This window comes from Megalops cyprinoides, chromosome 1, assembly GCF_013368585.1.
Source record: "Megalops cyprinoides isolate fMegCyp1 chromosome 1, fMegCyp1.pri, whole genome shotgun sequence".
Lineage (NCBI taxonomy): Eukaryota > Metazoa > Chordata > Actinopteri > Elopiformes > Megalopidae > Megalops > Megalops cyprinoides.
Genome location: NC_050583.1, coordinates 35,031,357 through 35,046,931, shown reverse-complemented (window position 1 = coordinate 35,046,931; position 15,575 = coordinate 35,031,357). Strand labels below are relative to the sequence as shown.

Below are 15,575 nucleotides of genomic sequence, written 5' to 3'. Positions count from 1 at the left end.
GTTTTATACTCTGGGTTTGGACTCGGTGCTTATTGAACATGTAATGCAAATGAATATCCACTTAGAGATTTATGAAGAGATGTCAGACCCCTGTAGAACCTCTTTTACCACGGTTTAACAGTAACTGCTCCAGTACTCTGTAATGAAATTGCTTCTCACAAATACATTAGAATTATATTAATTTTATTTACTACCTTTCAAGCATGATTGTAACATTAACCACAAACTCAAGACAGTTAATGTATAAGACCAACACCTAGAGTCCATCTTGAACATTCTATTCTCTGTAAAGTATTTGCTTTCTATTACCCTGCTTTTATTGTACACAGTGTGTCATATTCTCTCTAATTATGTATTAACTGTAAGGTAATGCTTTCTGTAACACTGCTTTATTGGTTGTGTATTTCTTCTCCCTCAGTCCTTAAGTGGGGAAAAATATTACTCCAACAAAAACTATGATTGGCTCACAGGTACCATATGGAATGGCTGGACCAATCACAGTGCAGTGAGTAAATGATTGAAAGAAATACCCTGGCTTTAATCCACACACTTCCATGAGAAAAGAATACTAACAAACAAACTGAAATATAGACATTCCAATATTAATAAGCACAGCCCTAGGAAACACACTAAGATCAAAACACAATGGAGAACACAGTCTAAATGACAGCTGTGGATAAGGTACAACAGAAGACAGTGTTCAGGTGTTCAGGAGTATATATTATAGTAGTAAGGCTAAAAGTTGTGGCCATCTGTCAAGTTACCTATCTCTTTCCATACGAAGTGCTCTATCTGTTTATGTTAGCAACAATACCTCCTCACTCTCAGACTGTGTGCAGGACAGTGTTTGCAGTGCCAGAAATTCTATTGAAAGGCAGGAAGGTGTACCAAAAATATATGCAAAAATAAATGGGATTTGGAAGACAAATATAAAGATTACAGAAAATTATATTGTGATCTCTGTGTAATTTTGTATAGTGTACATCTTTCTGAGTTGACTATGTGCATGAACATAGTTTCCTTTAGTGGTGTGTATATATATATATATAGAATACAGTATTTATGAGGACTGAATCTCTCTGAAGCTACAGTGGTATCAGAATCTCTCCTCCTGGACATAACTTTTCTCTAGTCTCAACTGAACCTTTTTCTCTTTCTTTGCTTTCTGCCTTTCCTCCATCCCAATGGCTATCTGTCTAGGAGTATTTGTGTCTGTCTACTTCTTTGTATCAAATATTTCATACTGAATGTGGCTGGCTGTGTTTGTTTTTTCTTCAATGTAAAACGCGTATGACTTTCCTGGTGTGTACATCTGGAGTGTATGCAGACATTTCTGTGTGTGTATATGTCTGTGTCTTTCTGTCAAATTTGCAGCTGATGTGTATATGCAGTGTCATTTGTACATATGAGGCGTCTGTGTGTGTATGTATGGGTCCGCCTCTCCCTGTATGTGTGGGAACAGTGATGTGGGTTCAGTTCTTCTCACTGGTGACGGAGCTCGGGGGGGATGTGACGGAGCTCGGGGGTGAGGCCGTAGAGCTAGGAGTGCTGTTGCCATTAGATGTGGGGGCCACATACGGCAGAGAGGTCTTGTTTCGAATCTGGAGGGAGAAGGGCTGGCGAATGTTGAGACGGTCTTTCTCGGCCTCCAGGTCTTCATCATACCTCTCCTCATCCTCATCTTCGGCTTCACTGTGGTGTGGGGAGGAGTGGCGGGAGAGGGCAGGCGAGGGTGGCACGGATGCCGGCCGGGGGTAACGGAAGCCCTGTTTCTGAGAAGGGGAGGAGAGCGGAAGGAAAAGTTAAACGTGAAGCAGAAAGTAAATGCTGGACATCAGCAGAAGCACACAAAACACAAATCGAAAGATATGCTTACAGAAGTTGGCTCCTGAGGCTCATAGAAGTAGGCATCTGGGAAAGCTTTTGCCAGTGACATGTGACGAGCTGAAACATAATACTACAGAAGGAAGGCCGGGGGAGAGAGAGAGGGAAGGGGGGTAACAAACAGGTTAGTGTAATACCGATGGATGGCAGGGGCCACCAATGTTTGTGTTGCTCCTTTTCACTGTCCTGTCTTTTTCATTATCTCCCCTATCACCCTTCACCCCTCTTTCTCTCCATCTCCCCCATTCCTCTCCCCTGCTCCTCCATGCCTGTGACTCTCTCCCCCCATGCATCCCTCTTTCCCCCTCTCCTCCATGCCTCAGCTCATCCCACTCTCCCATTGTCTCACTCGGCCCAGGTATCTCCAGTCCAGCAGGTCACTCAGTCTCTCAGTGCGGTTTCTCTGGATAATACGCTGGCGCCGGCTCTGCTGGCAGAACTGGAACAGGTAGGAGGTGAGCTGGTTACACGACTCGTCCACACTGCGGTACCGCCGGTCCAGGATGTAGATGCCTGAGGAAGAGGGAGAGAGAGGATGTTTAAATTGGGAACTGAGTAAAAGAAGGTCCACCAGACTTTCTTTCCTTAGATGATAAAGGATCTTCACACTGTATGCTTTATTAACAGTAAACAATCAGTCAAGTTAAAGTATCATTACAATTATTTTTATACTTAAATGTAATGCAATCTGTGCATTTACAGCAGTAGTGATTACTTGATTATTCAGACTGATAAAGTAAAGCTTTAGTTGATAAGAATACTGTAACATGTGTGAGGAAAGGACCAGGCACCCTGGTTGAGCGCAGTGTGTGTGTCCTAAATATGCTAGGATATCATTTTTAAAAGTCTGTTTAATCTACCAATTAATTAACAAATTGAAAAAAATGTATCATCTAAATTTTGACAGACTAGCTCCCTTTAAATAGATGAATCGAGGGATGCAGGACACACCATAAGCAGAGGGGTCAGCAATGTGTTCTTCCATGAAGCAACCAAAGCCTGAGAGGTTGGTAGAGACAGAGGGAATCCCCATCACAGTGCACTCCGCTGAAAGTAAGACATTTACAGAAACTCAGCTTTATCTATATGTTATACTGCTTCTTAAAACTTTATGGCATACCAACAAAGAACGTCAGAATTGGAACTGAACTGAGAGAGAGAGATACATGGAGAAACAGGAGAAGAAAGAGAAAAAGAGGCTTGCACTTTCACAAACACTCAACCACACATACACACATACAATGAGGAGAGAAGAGCACAGGCTGGTGATTTACCTGGAGTGTATCCCCAGGGTTCATAGTAAGAGGGGAAAACCCCAAGATGGCATCCTCTCACAAACTCCTCATAGTCCATTGGAAGGAGCGGGGAGGTGGAGGAAAGAAACTCAGGGTGGAAGATCACCTAGTAGAGAGAGAGAGAGAGAAAGAAAGTGTGTGAGTACATCACATAATCATCATTTCTTGTATTTTTCAATATTACTGTTAGCAATAATTGGAGGTTTGGTTTTTGACTGCTTATGTTGTAGTTAAGTTAGTCTGCATCTTTATTAAGCACTTCGCAGTATCACAGTATCATGCTTGGCATGTAATTACTGTATCTAAGGTGTACAACAAATTCTGTAAATTATCATGTGACAAAATACAGAGCTGTTAGACCTGGCTGTGTATGGTCCATTAATGCCCATAATTCAGGAAAATGGGTGAACAAATATCCTGGTATTAACTAGTCACTAAACATGACCAGTTATGTAATATGATTCCCTTACACAGGGGCTCCCCTCTCAGATTATTTATTAATTTTACTTTTATTCATCCTGGAAGGTCAACTGAAAGCAGAATTCTTATTTACAGCAATTAACCTTGGGATCAGGGTGGGTACAAAATGCAAAAGATTGTGTTTGTCTACCTTATTGACTACAGGGGATGATGAGGTGGCCAGATGTAGAAAGCCAGTTTGGGAATTTGATTAGGTCCCCCAAGTCAACTTGTTTTAACATTTAATCAAGGAAGGTGCTTACTACAGCACAGTGTCCCCATAACTGCATCAGGGAGGGTGGATGTCCCCAACCAGTCCAGTAACACCACATCCAGACCAGAAGGTCTCCCATCCAAGCCCTACCCAAGCCCAGCCCCTCTTAGATCAGCTGTTTGGCCCAAGAAGCCAAGAGGGTGGTGTGGCTGTTGGCCACACTGTACCTTGACCCTGTCTGAGGAGCCGTTGAAGAGGCCTATTCTGCGGAGACAGTTGAGGATGGGGTCACTGCTGTCCTCCAGCATGTTGTGAGTACAGATTGGGGGCTGGCACTGCCTCTGGGTGGCAAATATGGCTCTCTTCATCATGGTGAAGTCCTCTTTGTCCAGCATCTTTGAAACATCTGGTAAGTGGCCCCTGGCCAAGCGGGGACAGGGATGTCTGGTCATCTTAAGTACAGACACACTACTCTACAGACAGAGTAATGCACCTGTTTCTACTAAGGCAGAACAAGTCACCCTGACTAAAGATAACAGAAGCCTGAGGGTAGAGATATAACGACAGGGATGAGAAAGGTAATGACACTAATGATACCAGCAGCGGCACTTACGTAAGTAGAGATTCATACAGCTTCTTTCCAAACTTCTCTTTCACAGTCTGGGCTGTGTCCCTGTCATAAAGAGAGGAGGAGAATGTTCAGTTAAAAATAAAAACATGTAAATAATGACTGTTATACTATATGAAGCAAACTGTAAATAAAGCACTCAGCATATATGAAGAATGTCCCTGTGGTTCACAGCCGCCTCTGCTCTCTCCCTTTTAGAGCTCACCTTTACCAACGACAGAAATTCAGCTCCTCTCTTGGTTAAACTCACCACAGACCCTCTAGAAAACCCTGAGGATGATGCTGAACTGTTGTCTTGAACCTGCTCGGTACGGTTAAGACTGCCTCATGGGACACAGAGTTCCTCTACAGGTAGATAAATCAGAACAATTGTGTATTATGGGGAAAAGAAAAGTTTTGCTTTGGGAGAAAGCGTCAGACATATGGAAACAAGTGGGAATACAAGAAGCAAATGTATACTGTATATTGAGTGTGGTATGAAATATGATCTTAAAGACCCTCAAAGAATGCCACAGTACGCTACAGCACGGCAACACTCATGTCATGAATGATTTGGAAATGTCAATGTACCACGGTTCCTGTCAGTCCCTTTTATTACACTGTGTAATTCCTGATGTATTACTCGGCAGAACCTCACAAAGTCTCATTCTCTGTGGGGTATGAGACCACCTCACCTGTCGTGCTATCATGTGCATTACTGCTAACATACTTGCAGTGACCCTTTCAAAACAACGCCAGTAACAATGACAACAGTACCATGTGGAAATCAGTCAGTACTGACAGCGGCATTACCAGAGTTGCTTCCTGACGGCTTGTCCTTTCAGTGTTTCTACATTGAAGTTGTTTGTTCTGGCAGGCATGATGAAGAACGCTATTACTGTCACCTCGCTGTGGTTCACCTAAGTCAGAGAGAGAACAGCCCATTGTTAGCCCATTAGCCAATAGCCATTAGCCAGTATATCCCATACCATTGCAAGATTTTATTTTTTATATAACTATAATAATATAAAATAATGGCCATAGACAAGAAGTCATAGAGAATATCTTCAATCATAATTCAAAATCGAAACACCAAAGACAAATCTTTCTGGCACTTGCCCACCCTATGAGATCTCAGTTGTCAGGGAAAGTGCATCCAAACCTCCACAAATTTCTCCATTGTTCTCACAGAGAGAAAGCCAATTTATGCAGCCAATTCATCCTCAGTCGTCCTTCTGAAACTGTGAACATGAATCAGACACACATACAAAATGCAGCACAATGAAGTACAGACCCTCAGGAGGTAGTTCAGTCGTGCCAGAGCTTCCAGGAAGATATCAGCTCCTTTGTTAGAGAATTCATATCTCCCAGCGATGAAGAGGAACACACACTTGTCTAGGTTAAAATCCAGGTGCCTGAGAATGGACGCAAAAGTGGATTATACAAAACTGTGCCAGCATGCAGCAAACTACACCTACTGTAAAGCACAAAACACTAATATGCATGTATGTGGGATAACATCTTCCACTCCAATCTGCCATGCTAAGCAAGTGTCTCTCCTACCATGTTGTAGGTTTAATGGTAATAACTGGGGTACTGTGTATAAACACATATAGCAATAAACAAGATGATACTTTACCCTGACACATTAAGTATTACTGATACTATAAATATGACCCTGACACTATAAATATTACCAATATATTAGTAATATTTGCATATCTTTAAAAAATTCAAGTCCTCAAACTTTATTACACTGAAAACAGTAAATAAATATATTGGTACCTATTAATTATGAATTGTTCTTTAAAGTAAACAATGCAACATTAGTCTCTGCATACTATATCTCCAATTTTCAGCTGTGAAATAATTTAGAAATCATTATCTCCAAATTCCTCACATGTTGAGATTTTATTTGAATTTATATGAAGGTCTAATGATGATATTAACAGTAAAACACAATTTAGTTACAATTTGACAATACTGCCTCACCTGAAAGCAAAGTGGAAATATTACTGGCCAGTCACTTCCCATGTATAATGTGGTTATTTACTGTTAGTATTTACTGAAGAATATAAGTAATACTTTACTGTAAGCAGTAACATATTACTTAAGTTTTACAAAAGTATAAACAGGCCCATGAAATTAAATTTTGCCATGAAAGTTTTGTGTAATGAATATTAGTTACCCATAGAAGTGTCCCCGGATAAACTCCTGTATGCGTGCCTTGCTCTGGGCGTGTAGGTTCTGGAACTCATGCATGGCAGAGAACTTCTTTACATTCAGACCATTGGGAGTGACAACATCTGCAACAAAAGTGGGGGAGAGTCTTCATATACATTTTTACTTCAGCACCATAGGGCCTGATAGCTTCCTCTGCTTTACCCCCCATAGAGGACTTTTCCTTTTCCGTGAATGAATTCAGAGAACCAGCACAATGGCACTCCTTCACCAGTAGAGGGTGCTACTACTTCATTTATCCACAAGCTGAAACCAACCAGCTCTTAAACAGCAAGTTTTTCAAAGCCAATCTAATAAGACCCATGACAGCCTAGCAAACTATGTATACCATTCGACAGTATTCTACTGTTTCATATGCCAAAGGAAACAGCACAATAAAGTTGTACTGAAAAATAAGACAATGAGCACTAACAACCCTGAAATGACCATGGCACGTCTGCCTAGCTGTGACCTCTTCTCTGTGACCTCACTCGTCTCTGCATCGACCCCATGGAGTCACCTCTCCTTTCATCCTCCTCTTCTCTGGCCCTTTCACTTCCTGTTTCAACTCTATGTCTGTGAACATGTACGCCTCCTAAACTCTGTTGTGTTTTTTTTAAGGAAATTACAATCTCTCTGATTTCCAAAAGACATTCCATGTTTCAGATACTCTGGCCTGTGCTCTGTCCCTGATCTACCTGGTTTCCTCTTGAGCAGGTGTTCAGCCTCAATGGCGGTGATCTGGGAGACAGTGGTGAAGACATGGGCACAGCGAGCAGCAGCTCTCTCCAGGCAGTACCTGTGGTAGATCTGTCTGTCCCCTGCCTCCTTGTCCACATTGAACTAACCCAAAAGCAGAGGGAGAGCAACATGTGGGTTACATTCATAAAGACAAAACCCCTCTGGATCCAGAAGTCTTACTGACATTTCCAAACATCCCTTACATCAGAGATAGGGACATTTAAACAAAAAGATAAAGGCATTTTCAGTTACTAAAAAGAGACAAGCACTGTAGAAATATTCATCCCGGATCAGAAATTCAAGCATACACATAGCATAACACAGAAACACACATGTAAATAGAAAAGAATGCATATGACTTGGACACATGCTCATCTAGATTTGCGGGAGGGCACATGCACTCTCGGACACACGCTCTCTAATGAACACCCAATGGCACTCACACATACATGCACACTCGCATGTAAACGCACTCACATTACTGAGGTTGTTGTAGAAGTCCACATTGCCAGCGCATAAGTAGCGGCCCAGCAGGGTGGCGTGTGTGGTAAAGATGGTGGCTACAGGGAGCCGTCTCTGCCGGCACAGCACCAGGCCCAGCCCTGCCAGCCACTCGTGGAAGTGGGCCAGGATGTGGGGAGGCTCCTCACACTGAGCCGCGTACTAGGGGAGGGAGGGGGGAGGAGTGTCAGGGGTGTCTTCTGGTAACATTTAAGAAACAGGCATTAAAGGACACAACTGACATCCTGGACAGCATGAGAGGGCTGGATATTTTTTATACACAGAACACCTCTGGTATAATTTTATTAGGCTTCAGACCTGTAGAATGACCCATACTGTTCTTTCATAAATGTCTGGATTCCTCTCAAAGACCCTGCTCAGTGAGTGGGAGCCCTCTAAACCGTTCGTTGTGACCACCAAGTGAGACTGACCTCCCCCAGCAGCCAGGCTGTCAGGAAGCCAAAGAGCACAGCGTCGTTGGCCTCGCGGTCAAACCAGGGCACCCCGATTCCGCAGTTCTCCCACAGCTCGCTCTTCCAGCGGTCCAGCGACCAAGCTGTGAAGCCCACATCGATCAACACCACATAAGGGCTCCCCTCGATCAGCCAGCGCCCAAAGTATACCTGCAGGAAGAGAGGAGGGGCAGGTCTGCATGAGCTGGTTTAATGTAAAAAAAAAAAAGTGTAGTGAATAACACCACTGGGGTGTACAGCATAAATCAAAACTCTAAAGTACAACTGCATTATAACAAGGGCAGACAACTAGGGTTTTGGCCAATAGCTAACCAAACACAATTATTTTTCAAAAATTTGTCTATATGATTTTCATGGCGACAATATGTTCAACACTATGATTATGCATCCATATGTTTAAATATATTTGAATAAACACTGAACTGCTGTTAACTGATGTGCCTGCCAAGAAAATAAACTTTGGGAGCTAAGAGTGTTGATTGTTTCAGTTCTGTCAGTGTTATCTCTCCAATTTCACAATGGGAAAACAGTATAGAAAGTAAGCCACACTGTTACAAGTGACACCAACACAGTCGCAGTTAGACTGCAGCGTAATTCTAATGAAAGCAGACAAAACAATGGGTGACCTGCTAACAGATGGCTGTAACTGCAGACATTTCAATAATTAGGTGGGTTTAAACCTAATTAAAGACAGCACATCAGGAAAGAAGCAGAGAGCAGGGAACAGCCTTTGCTCTCCCTTTCCGCAAGATGTTGTTGGTCATCTTGCGGAAAGGGAGAGCCACAACTCCAGCAGCTGCTCCAAATCCTAACAACCTGTCTTTATTATTACTATTCAATCTGTGGCAGTCAATCGGGATAGGTACACGAGAGATGGAAGGGGGGCAAATCTTTGATGGTAAACTAATCACATGTGTAGCAATATTATTGGCAATGTGCATTGGTTGCACTGAGCAGCTTGGCTGTAGACTATGTAATACGGTTAAAATGTCACCACAACACTTCTCTATCAAGAGGGAGGGAAGTGACATGAAAGAGAGAGAAGCAGAGAAGCAGAAGTCCATAGGAGGAAAGAATAAAAGAAAAACTAAACATTTTCATCCAGGCAGGGGCTGGTTAGCTTTCCCCAATTATACTTTACCAGATTTTAGACTGTTGTGAGGAGAAGGAGGATTAATTTAGAATGCCCATGTTCATGCCTGCTTTGCTTTTCTTAGTCTATGAAGAAGAATTCAAACTCCAGCAACTCTCTGTTGGCCTCCCTCCCATGACCACCAGATATGCATACAGCTTGTGGTGATTTTAGTCACTCAGAATTGGCGGCATGTTCACAATGAAGTGTCACTTGTGATATGCACAGTAGCTCAACAGTCCTAAGGGACAGTAGGAAAGTAACTAGGGAGAAGTCCTAGATAAAAGGCATACTGAGGAGTTACCACAAAGCAAAAACTCCAGATAGAGTTCTGGGCATCACACAACGCTAAAGGCATAGGCACACAAAATGATTAAGCACCAAAACGCAGAGAGAGTGAAAGAAAAGAAACACGGTGTGTTTCAGAGGGGAGACAGAAATCCGTAAATGGACACTAAGCAGGAGGCGGACTATGATTGACTGAGTGACCTTGGAAACACACATACCAGCAGCATGACGCCTTTCACGCCCCAAATTGACAAAAGGCAGAGGGGTGGAGACAAAGAGAGTCTGTTAGGGCAGCAGGGTGGATCATATGTGAAATGAAACTCCCTTGGCCTGGGCAGACTGGCACATACAGAGTTTCAAAATTACTCTTAAACTGAAAAAAGACAAGGAAATAGAAAAAATAAAGTGTGACCAATTCATGAAGTTCCAGTGAAATGCTGCAAAAGTGTGTGCGTGTGGGGGGGGGGGGGTGTAAATGAATGTTTTTGTGCATGTAAACATCTATCCATCTGCCTACAAGTGAGCACTTGTGCCAGTGTGCATGTGTGCCTGTTTGTATGCATGTACGTGTGTCTATGAGCATGCATGTAAGATCACATCCTTCCGTGTGCATGCATGTGTGAGTCTGTGCATGTGTTTGCACAGGAAAGAGCTTTACCTTGCATCCACTGGAGTTCATCTTGTCTATGGTCCTCCTCAGAGCAGGGTTGGTAGGTTCAATGAGCTCCACTTGAGTTCTGACATTACTCTCCATGTAGGGCCCAACAAGGAAGTAGTTTTCCCCCCATTCTTCGGAAGTGAGACGGGCTTTGGTCTGGATCACAGTATAGATCCCTCCCACTGCATGTGTGAGGAATAAAAAACAGCAGGGGTGAGGTGTTAATAAAAGCACTGAAACACTGGTTGTCTGGACATTACAAAACACCTAAATGGGCACTGAAAATACCTTTGTTAGCCACCTCCCATGCAATCTCAAAAAGAACAGCATCCTCCAAGTCAAACTCCTCATCCCAGTCCTCCAGCCCGGGGAGAGAGGTCACAGACAGACTGCGAGCGAGGGGCATGCTGGCTGTGAGATGCAGAGAGACACCATCAGCACACGGCGGTAGCCCACGCACTGACCCACTGGACGCTTTGGAACACTAAGACTCAATCAGAGGGTTAGTAGTACAGTGAACAGAATGTTGACTGTCTGGACACTAGTACTGTACACAACATGAAAGCTTAAAGAGAGAACATCAATACAATTTAAACACCCTGACTGATAACAGAGGTATTTGTGCATCCACGCAGACAAATAGCATCACAGAGATAGAAAAGACATAAATAGAGAACATACAGAGGGTTACAGAGGAAAAAGCACAAGGGGAAAGAGGGCCAATCTGGTTCTCTGAGCCATGCAGGGTATATGACTGAGACCCAGCTATACAGCCCTGTGAATGTCTGGTGCATTATCAATGGTATGTCTGGAAGATATACTGAGCTGAAATCGCTTACAGGTACCTGAAGGGAAATCATGAGCCATAACAAAAGAGGAACTGAAATGAGAGGGAGCCACAACCACAAGTACAAGTACAATTACAAGTTTACTTTATTGCCACATCAACCATTAGATTGTTAGTAATTTAATTTAGCGTGCTCATTACAGCAAGGATATACAAGGAAATAAAAATGTTTACTTTACATACATGAAACATTTTGGCAGAAAATATGTTGTAATTTGATGGATAGAAGACAACAGTAGGCACTAGGTACTTTACATTGTGGCCTCCTACTGGGGGGAGAATTCATTTAAGCACCTTGAATGAACTGGACACATGATACCATAAAAGCACGTCTCACAGGGTGACAAGGGTGCATAACAGGAACCATGACTTCTGGGACCACAACTAATAGCCATCCATCAGATAGTAGGAGAACAGCCACCCTGCAGACTACAATCTCAATGCAGCCCATGACTCCGCAAACAGACCATTCCAAAGAGCGCACTGAAATAAAGACAGCCAGCTGTCATTAGCTAACAGAGAATATAAAGATGAATAGCACAACCAAGATGAGGATGAATCCCTTGAGGATAAATCCCTCACAATAACTGGGGGGTTCCAGGGTGCCCTTTCAAAATGGCAAATCTTATAATCTAACTTGACTGTTCAATCACTCCCCAGTTTAACCGGCTATCCCTCGTCACCTCAGCAGATGAGCTTTCTGGCATCACACAGGTGGATGCTACACATTGCCAGTGACTAAGGTGAGTAACGCCCACACTGTAAAATGCTCTGTGTATGTTCCATGTAAGCAGCTCTCCGTGAAATATTAAGTCACAGCAACAAGTAACAGTAATAGTGAGTAAGAATTTTGCCCATACTGGAAATGGCCACAAGAGTGACTAACAAAACTTCACATCAGTGTTATTCTTATTTTATGGGTTAGAAAGTAATGCAGGAGGGAATTTTCACACTGACCCAGCACAGCCTAGGGATATGGACTGCAAATTAGCTGCACACTCTAACTGTAACCTTACACTCCTGTTTGCAGTTTTGTCGCAACCTGAGCTGTCATCAAGCCAAAATATCCTCAAGACACACCCAGTACACACACTACACTGTACTACTGCAGTATGTAGCAGGTGCATCACATGTGGGTATATGCTGACATAATCCCTTCACTACATTATCTAGCTGTAGGCTTAGAAGTTTCCCAATATAATTTACAACATTTGAAGTGTTAAAGTGCTCATAAGCCTTACAATGTATAAAGCGTAATGTTGCCAATATGACTATCCACATATAACATCATAAACATTCTGTAACCCATTTATACAGATGGATTTATACTAGAGAAAATAGGAACACTCAATGGTATGACACTAATGTCATACCTGGGACATCAAAGTATGACTTAAAATCTATTGCTCTTTCAACTACACAAGATGCAAAACTAACAGAAAGCAGCATTCATGAAGCTACATAAAGGATAGCCCTATCAAAAAACCCCAGTTCTATTTCACAGGCTCACACATAATGTATAGCGGATATAGAAAGTTTACACACCCTTTCAAGATGTCTTGTTTTTGGTGTCTTAAAGGCTGAAATCAAGAGAAGTAAAGACAGACTTTTTTAGCTTTACTTACACATTGTGAACAATATCTAAGTGAAAATCAAACGGCTCTGCTTTTCAAAAAAAAAAAATTAAAAATTAAGTTTTGAAAAAGTTTGAATGCCTTGGTTGCAAAAGTCTGCACACCCTTAAATTATTACTTGGTGGAAGCACTTTTTGCTTTGGCAACTGCAGTGAGTCTGTTTGGATAAGTCTCTACCAACTTCTCGCATCTAGATTTTGCAATTTGCTCCCATTCTTCTTTGCAGTAAAGTTTGAGTTCACTTAAAATATGAGGGCACTGCTTATGAACAGCTCTCTTCAAGTCAGTCCAAAGATTTTTTAATGGGGAGTAGGTCAGAGCAGACTGGGCCATTCCAGGATACTGACCTCCCTTTTTTCAGTAGTTCCACTGTAAATCTGGCTTTGGGTCATTGTCATGCTGAAAGGCAAAATTCTTCCCTATCTTCAGGCTTTTTTACAGAGAATAGCATATTTTTCTCTAAAATATTTTGGTATTTTGCAGTATTCATATTCCACTCTATCCTCACCAGAGTTCCTGGCCCTGCTGAAGAGAAGCAGCCTCATAACATGATGCTGCCACCACCATGCTTGACAGTGCTGTGTTCTTAGGATGATGGGCTGTGTTGGCTTTGCCCCAAATATATCAGTTGGAATTAAGGCCAAAAAGTTCTGCTTAGTCTCATCAGACCACAACATCTTTTTCCACATAGCAACAGGAGATCCAGAGTGTCTTTTTGCATAGTTCAGACGAGACTGGATGTTCTTTTTTGTGAGAACTAGCTTCTGTCTTGCCACCCTACCCCACAGCTCAGAGGTCTGGAGAAGACATTAAATTGTTGCTATGTATGGTGGCCAGTACTTGCCATGAAGCCCTGCAGCTCTTGTACTGTTGCTGTTGGCCTCTTGACCCTCCTGACGAGTTTCCTCCTTACACGGTCATCCAGGAGGAACGGCCTGGTCTAGGCAAGGTCCTGGTGGTGCCATACTTAATCCATTTCTTTATTGTGGTTTTTACTGTGTTCCATGACTTTTGCAACCAAGATGTTTTAGTTTTTCTATTGTAAATTAATATTCAAAGATGTGTTGCCTTTTCTTTTCACTTTGATGTTGTGGGTTACCATATCTAAATAAGAGGGTTTTCATTTCAGGCCTCAAGGCAAAAAAATATATATATTCTGAAAGGGTGTGTGGAATTTCTAGATCCACTGTATGTATCACTATGTGATATGTCCCTTGACTTGATCTTTTTTGTACATTTATCTGTAGACAATTTTACATATTGCTATGTGCACTCAAGCTGTCAACTATACTTCTTCTGAAACATCAATGTTTCACTTCCTTCTGTATTATTGTATAATACTGAGTGAATTTTTGTAACATTAATACAGCACCAGGACTTCAAGGGAAGCTAAACCAGGATGTATGCTTACTACAGGACGTCATGTCTTGCACAGAAATGGCAAGAGATAAATATCGTATGGTACAGCATCATAAAAATAATTATCAAAAACTATTTTCCAATGTTGTGGTTAACCATTTATTTGCCGAACACGTTTACTTGCTGCATGTGCCAAGGTTCAAGAAAATCTGAGTGAGCAAAGTTATCGAAAATACATTTATTGGGCTGCTCTAAAGGACGCTATGTGCTGTATATGGGCAGATATATTCTTGAATCGGTTGATTATGAAGTGACCACTGGAGTAAGACGCAGTGTGTGGTTCCTGCACCAAAAACTGCGGAAGCGCGACTTTCTGTTACGCAGACTAGCTGAACACAGATGGGATGGAGTGAGACAGGACTCTCACGTTGTGTACGTGCAAGAAGAAACATATGTCAACACAGCGTACGTGCGCCTGAGACCACTTTGTGTCATCTTGCTAGCTAGCAAGCAAGCAACATACATACATAAACCCTTGCGAAAGGAGAAACATCAAAATGTAGCTACAGCTAAATGTGTGAACAATAAAAACGATCTTCATACCGTACCTCCATTTTATTCCCTCTCTCGATTTGTCTGAAATAGTTCGCTAGCTAGCTGACTGTTACATCGAGAGCTAGCCACTGGTAAACATGAAAAGACAGTGCAGGTCAAGCATACACATTTAAATGCACAAATGTGCAGGTCAGCTAATACAAACGAACTTGCATTCCAGCCGAACTGCATTTTGCATGCACGTAAATCGACACAACTAGCTAAATACAATACATGTAGCTACCGGGTTACCAAGCCAGGCAGTCTGTTGTTAAAACAAAGCGCATACCCGGAAGCACAGTCACTTAAAATTTCGGACAATGTTACGGCACAATGTCTGTCTATCTTAAAAGGGGAAATTACAGCTAGCTTAACTGTCACATAACTCACCTTAACGGTGCTAGGTTTTGGTAGCTAGATATGGGGGCAGTCTGACCGGGTGAGGCGGCATTGAAGAAAGACAGGGAGGGAATTGAGACTGTACGTGTATTTCACAATTTCACGTCAATTGGTTTACTACAAAGTATGTCATTTTGACAGACGTGAAAGGAGTCTTCTTAGCTATAAGAGTGAGGGTGGGATTATGTTTGGTCCCTACCTCTTTTCAGGCATTTTACGTTAAAGTCAGCTACCGAAATGGTATTGAAATCCACGCCCCCCTAAGCGCTT

The 15,575-nt window shown here is 42.3% G+C and overlaps 1 protein-coding gene across 1 annotated transcript; it reads right to left on the bottom strand.

Annotated features, from left to right (window-relative positions):
• Positions 1-314: 314 nt before the first annotated feature.
• LOC118791990 (glycogen [starch] synthase, muscle-like) lies at positions 315-15,356 on the bottom strand. The gene is made up of 16 exons (XM_036549618.1): positions 15,297-15,356; positions 10,761-10,883; positions 10,473-10,654; positions 8,353-8,544; positions 7,898-8,083; positions 7,378-7,522; positions 6,648-6,765; positions 5,754-5,874; positions 5,273-5,379; positions 4,466-4,525; positions 4,080-4,272; positions 3,159-3,285; positions 2,836-2,931; positions 2,234-2,397; positions 1,877-1,957; positions 315-1,772 (listed from the first exon to the last, which is right to left on the bottom strand). Exons 2-16 carry the CDS (start codon positions 10,876-10,878, stop codon positions 1,473-1,475), a joined length of 2,190 nt encoding a protein of 729 aa, XP_036405511.1. The 5' UTR covers positions 10,879-10,883; positions 15,297-15,356; the 3' UTR covers positions 315-1,472.
• Between the last annotated feature and the right edge of the window lie 219 nt (positions 15,357-15,575).

Excerpts from the sequence above, each read along its gene's own strand:
- LOC118791990 (XM_036549618.1), bottom strand. The coding sequence starts at position 10,878 with ATGCCCCTCGCTCGCAGTCTGTCTGTGACCTCTCTCCCCGGGCTGGAG. Across the intron at positions 7,523-7,897 it reads TCTACAACAACCTCAGTAAT|TTCAATGTGGACAAGGAGGC; the intron begins GTGAGTGCGTTT and ends CTTTTGGGTTAG. Across the intron at positions 2,932-3,158 it reads ACCCTGGGGATACACTCCAG|CGGAGTGCACTGTGATGGGG; the intron begins GTAAATCACCAG and ends TCTTACTTTCAG.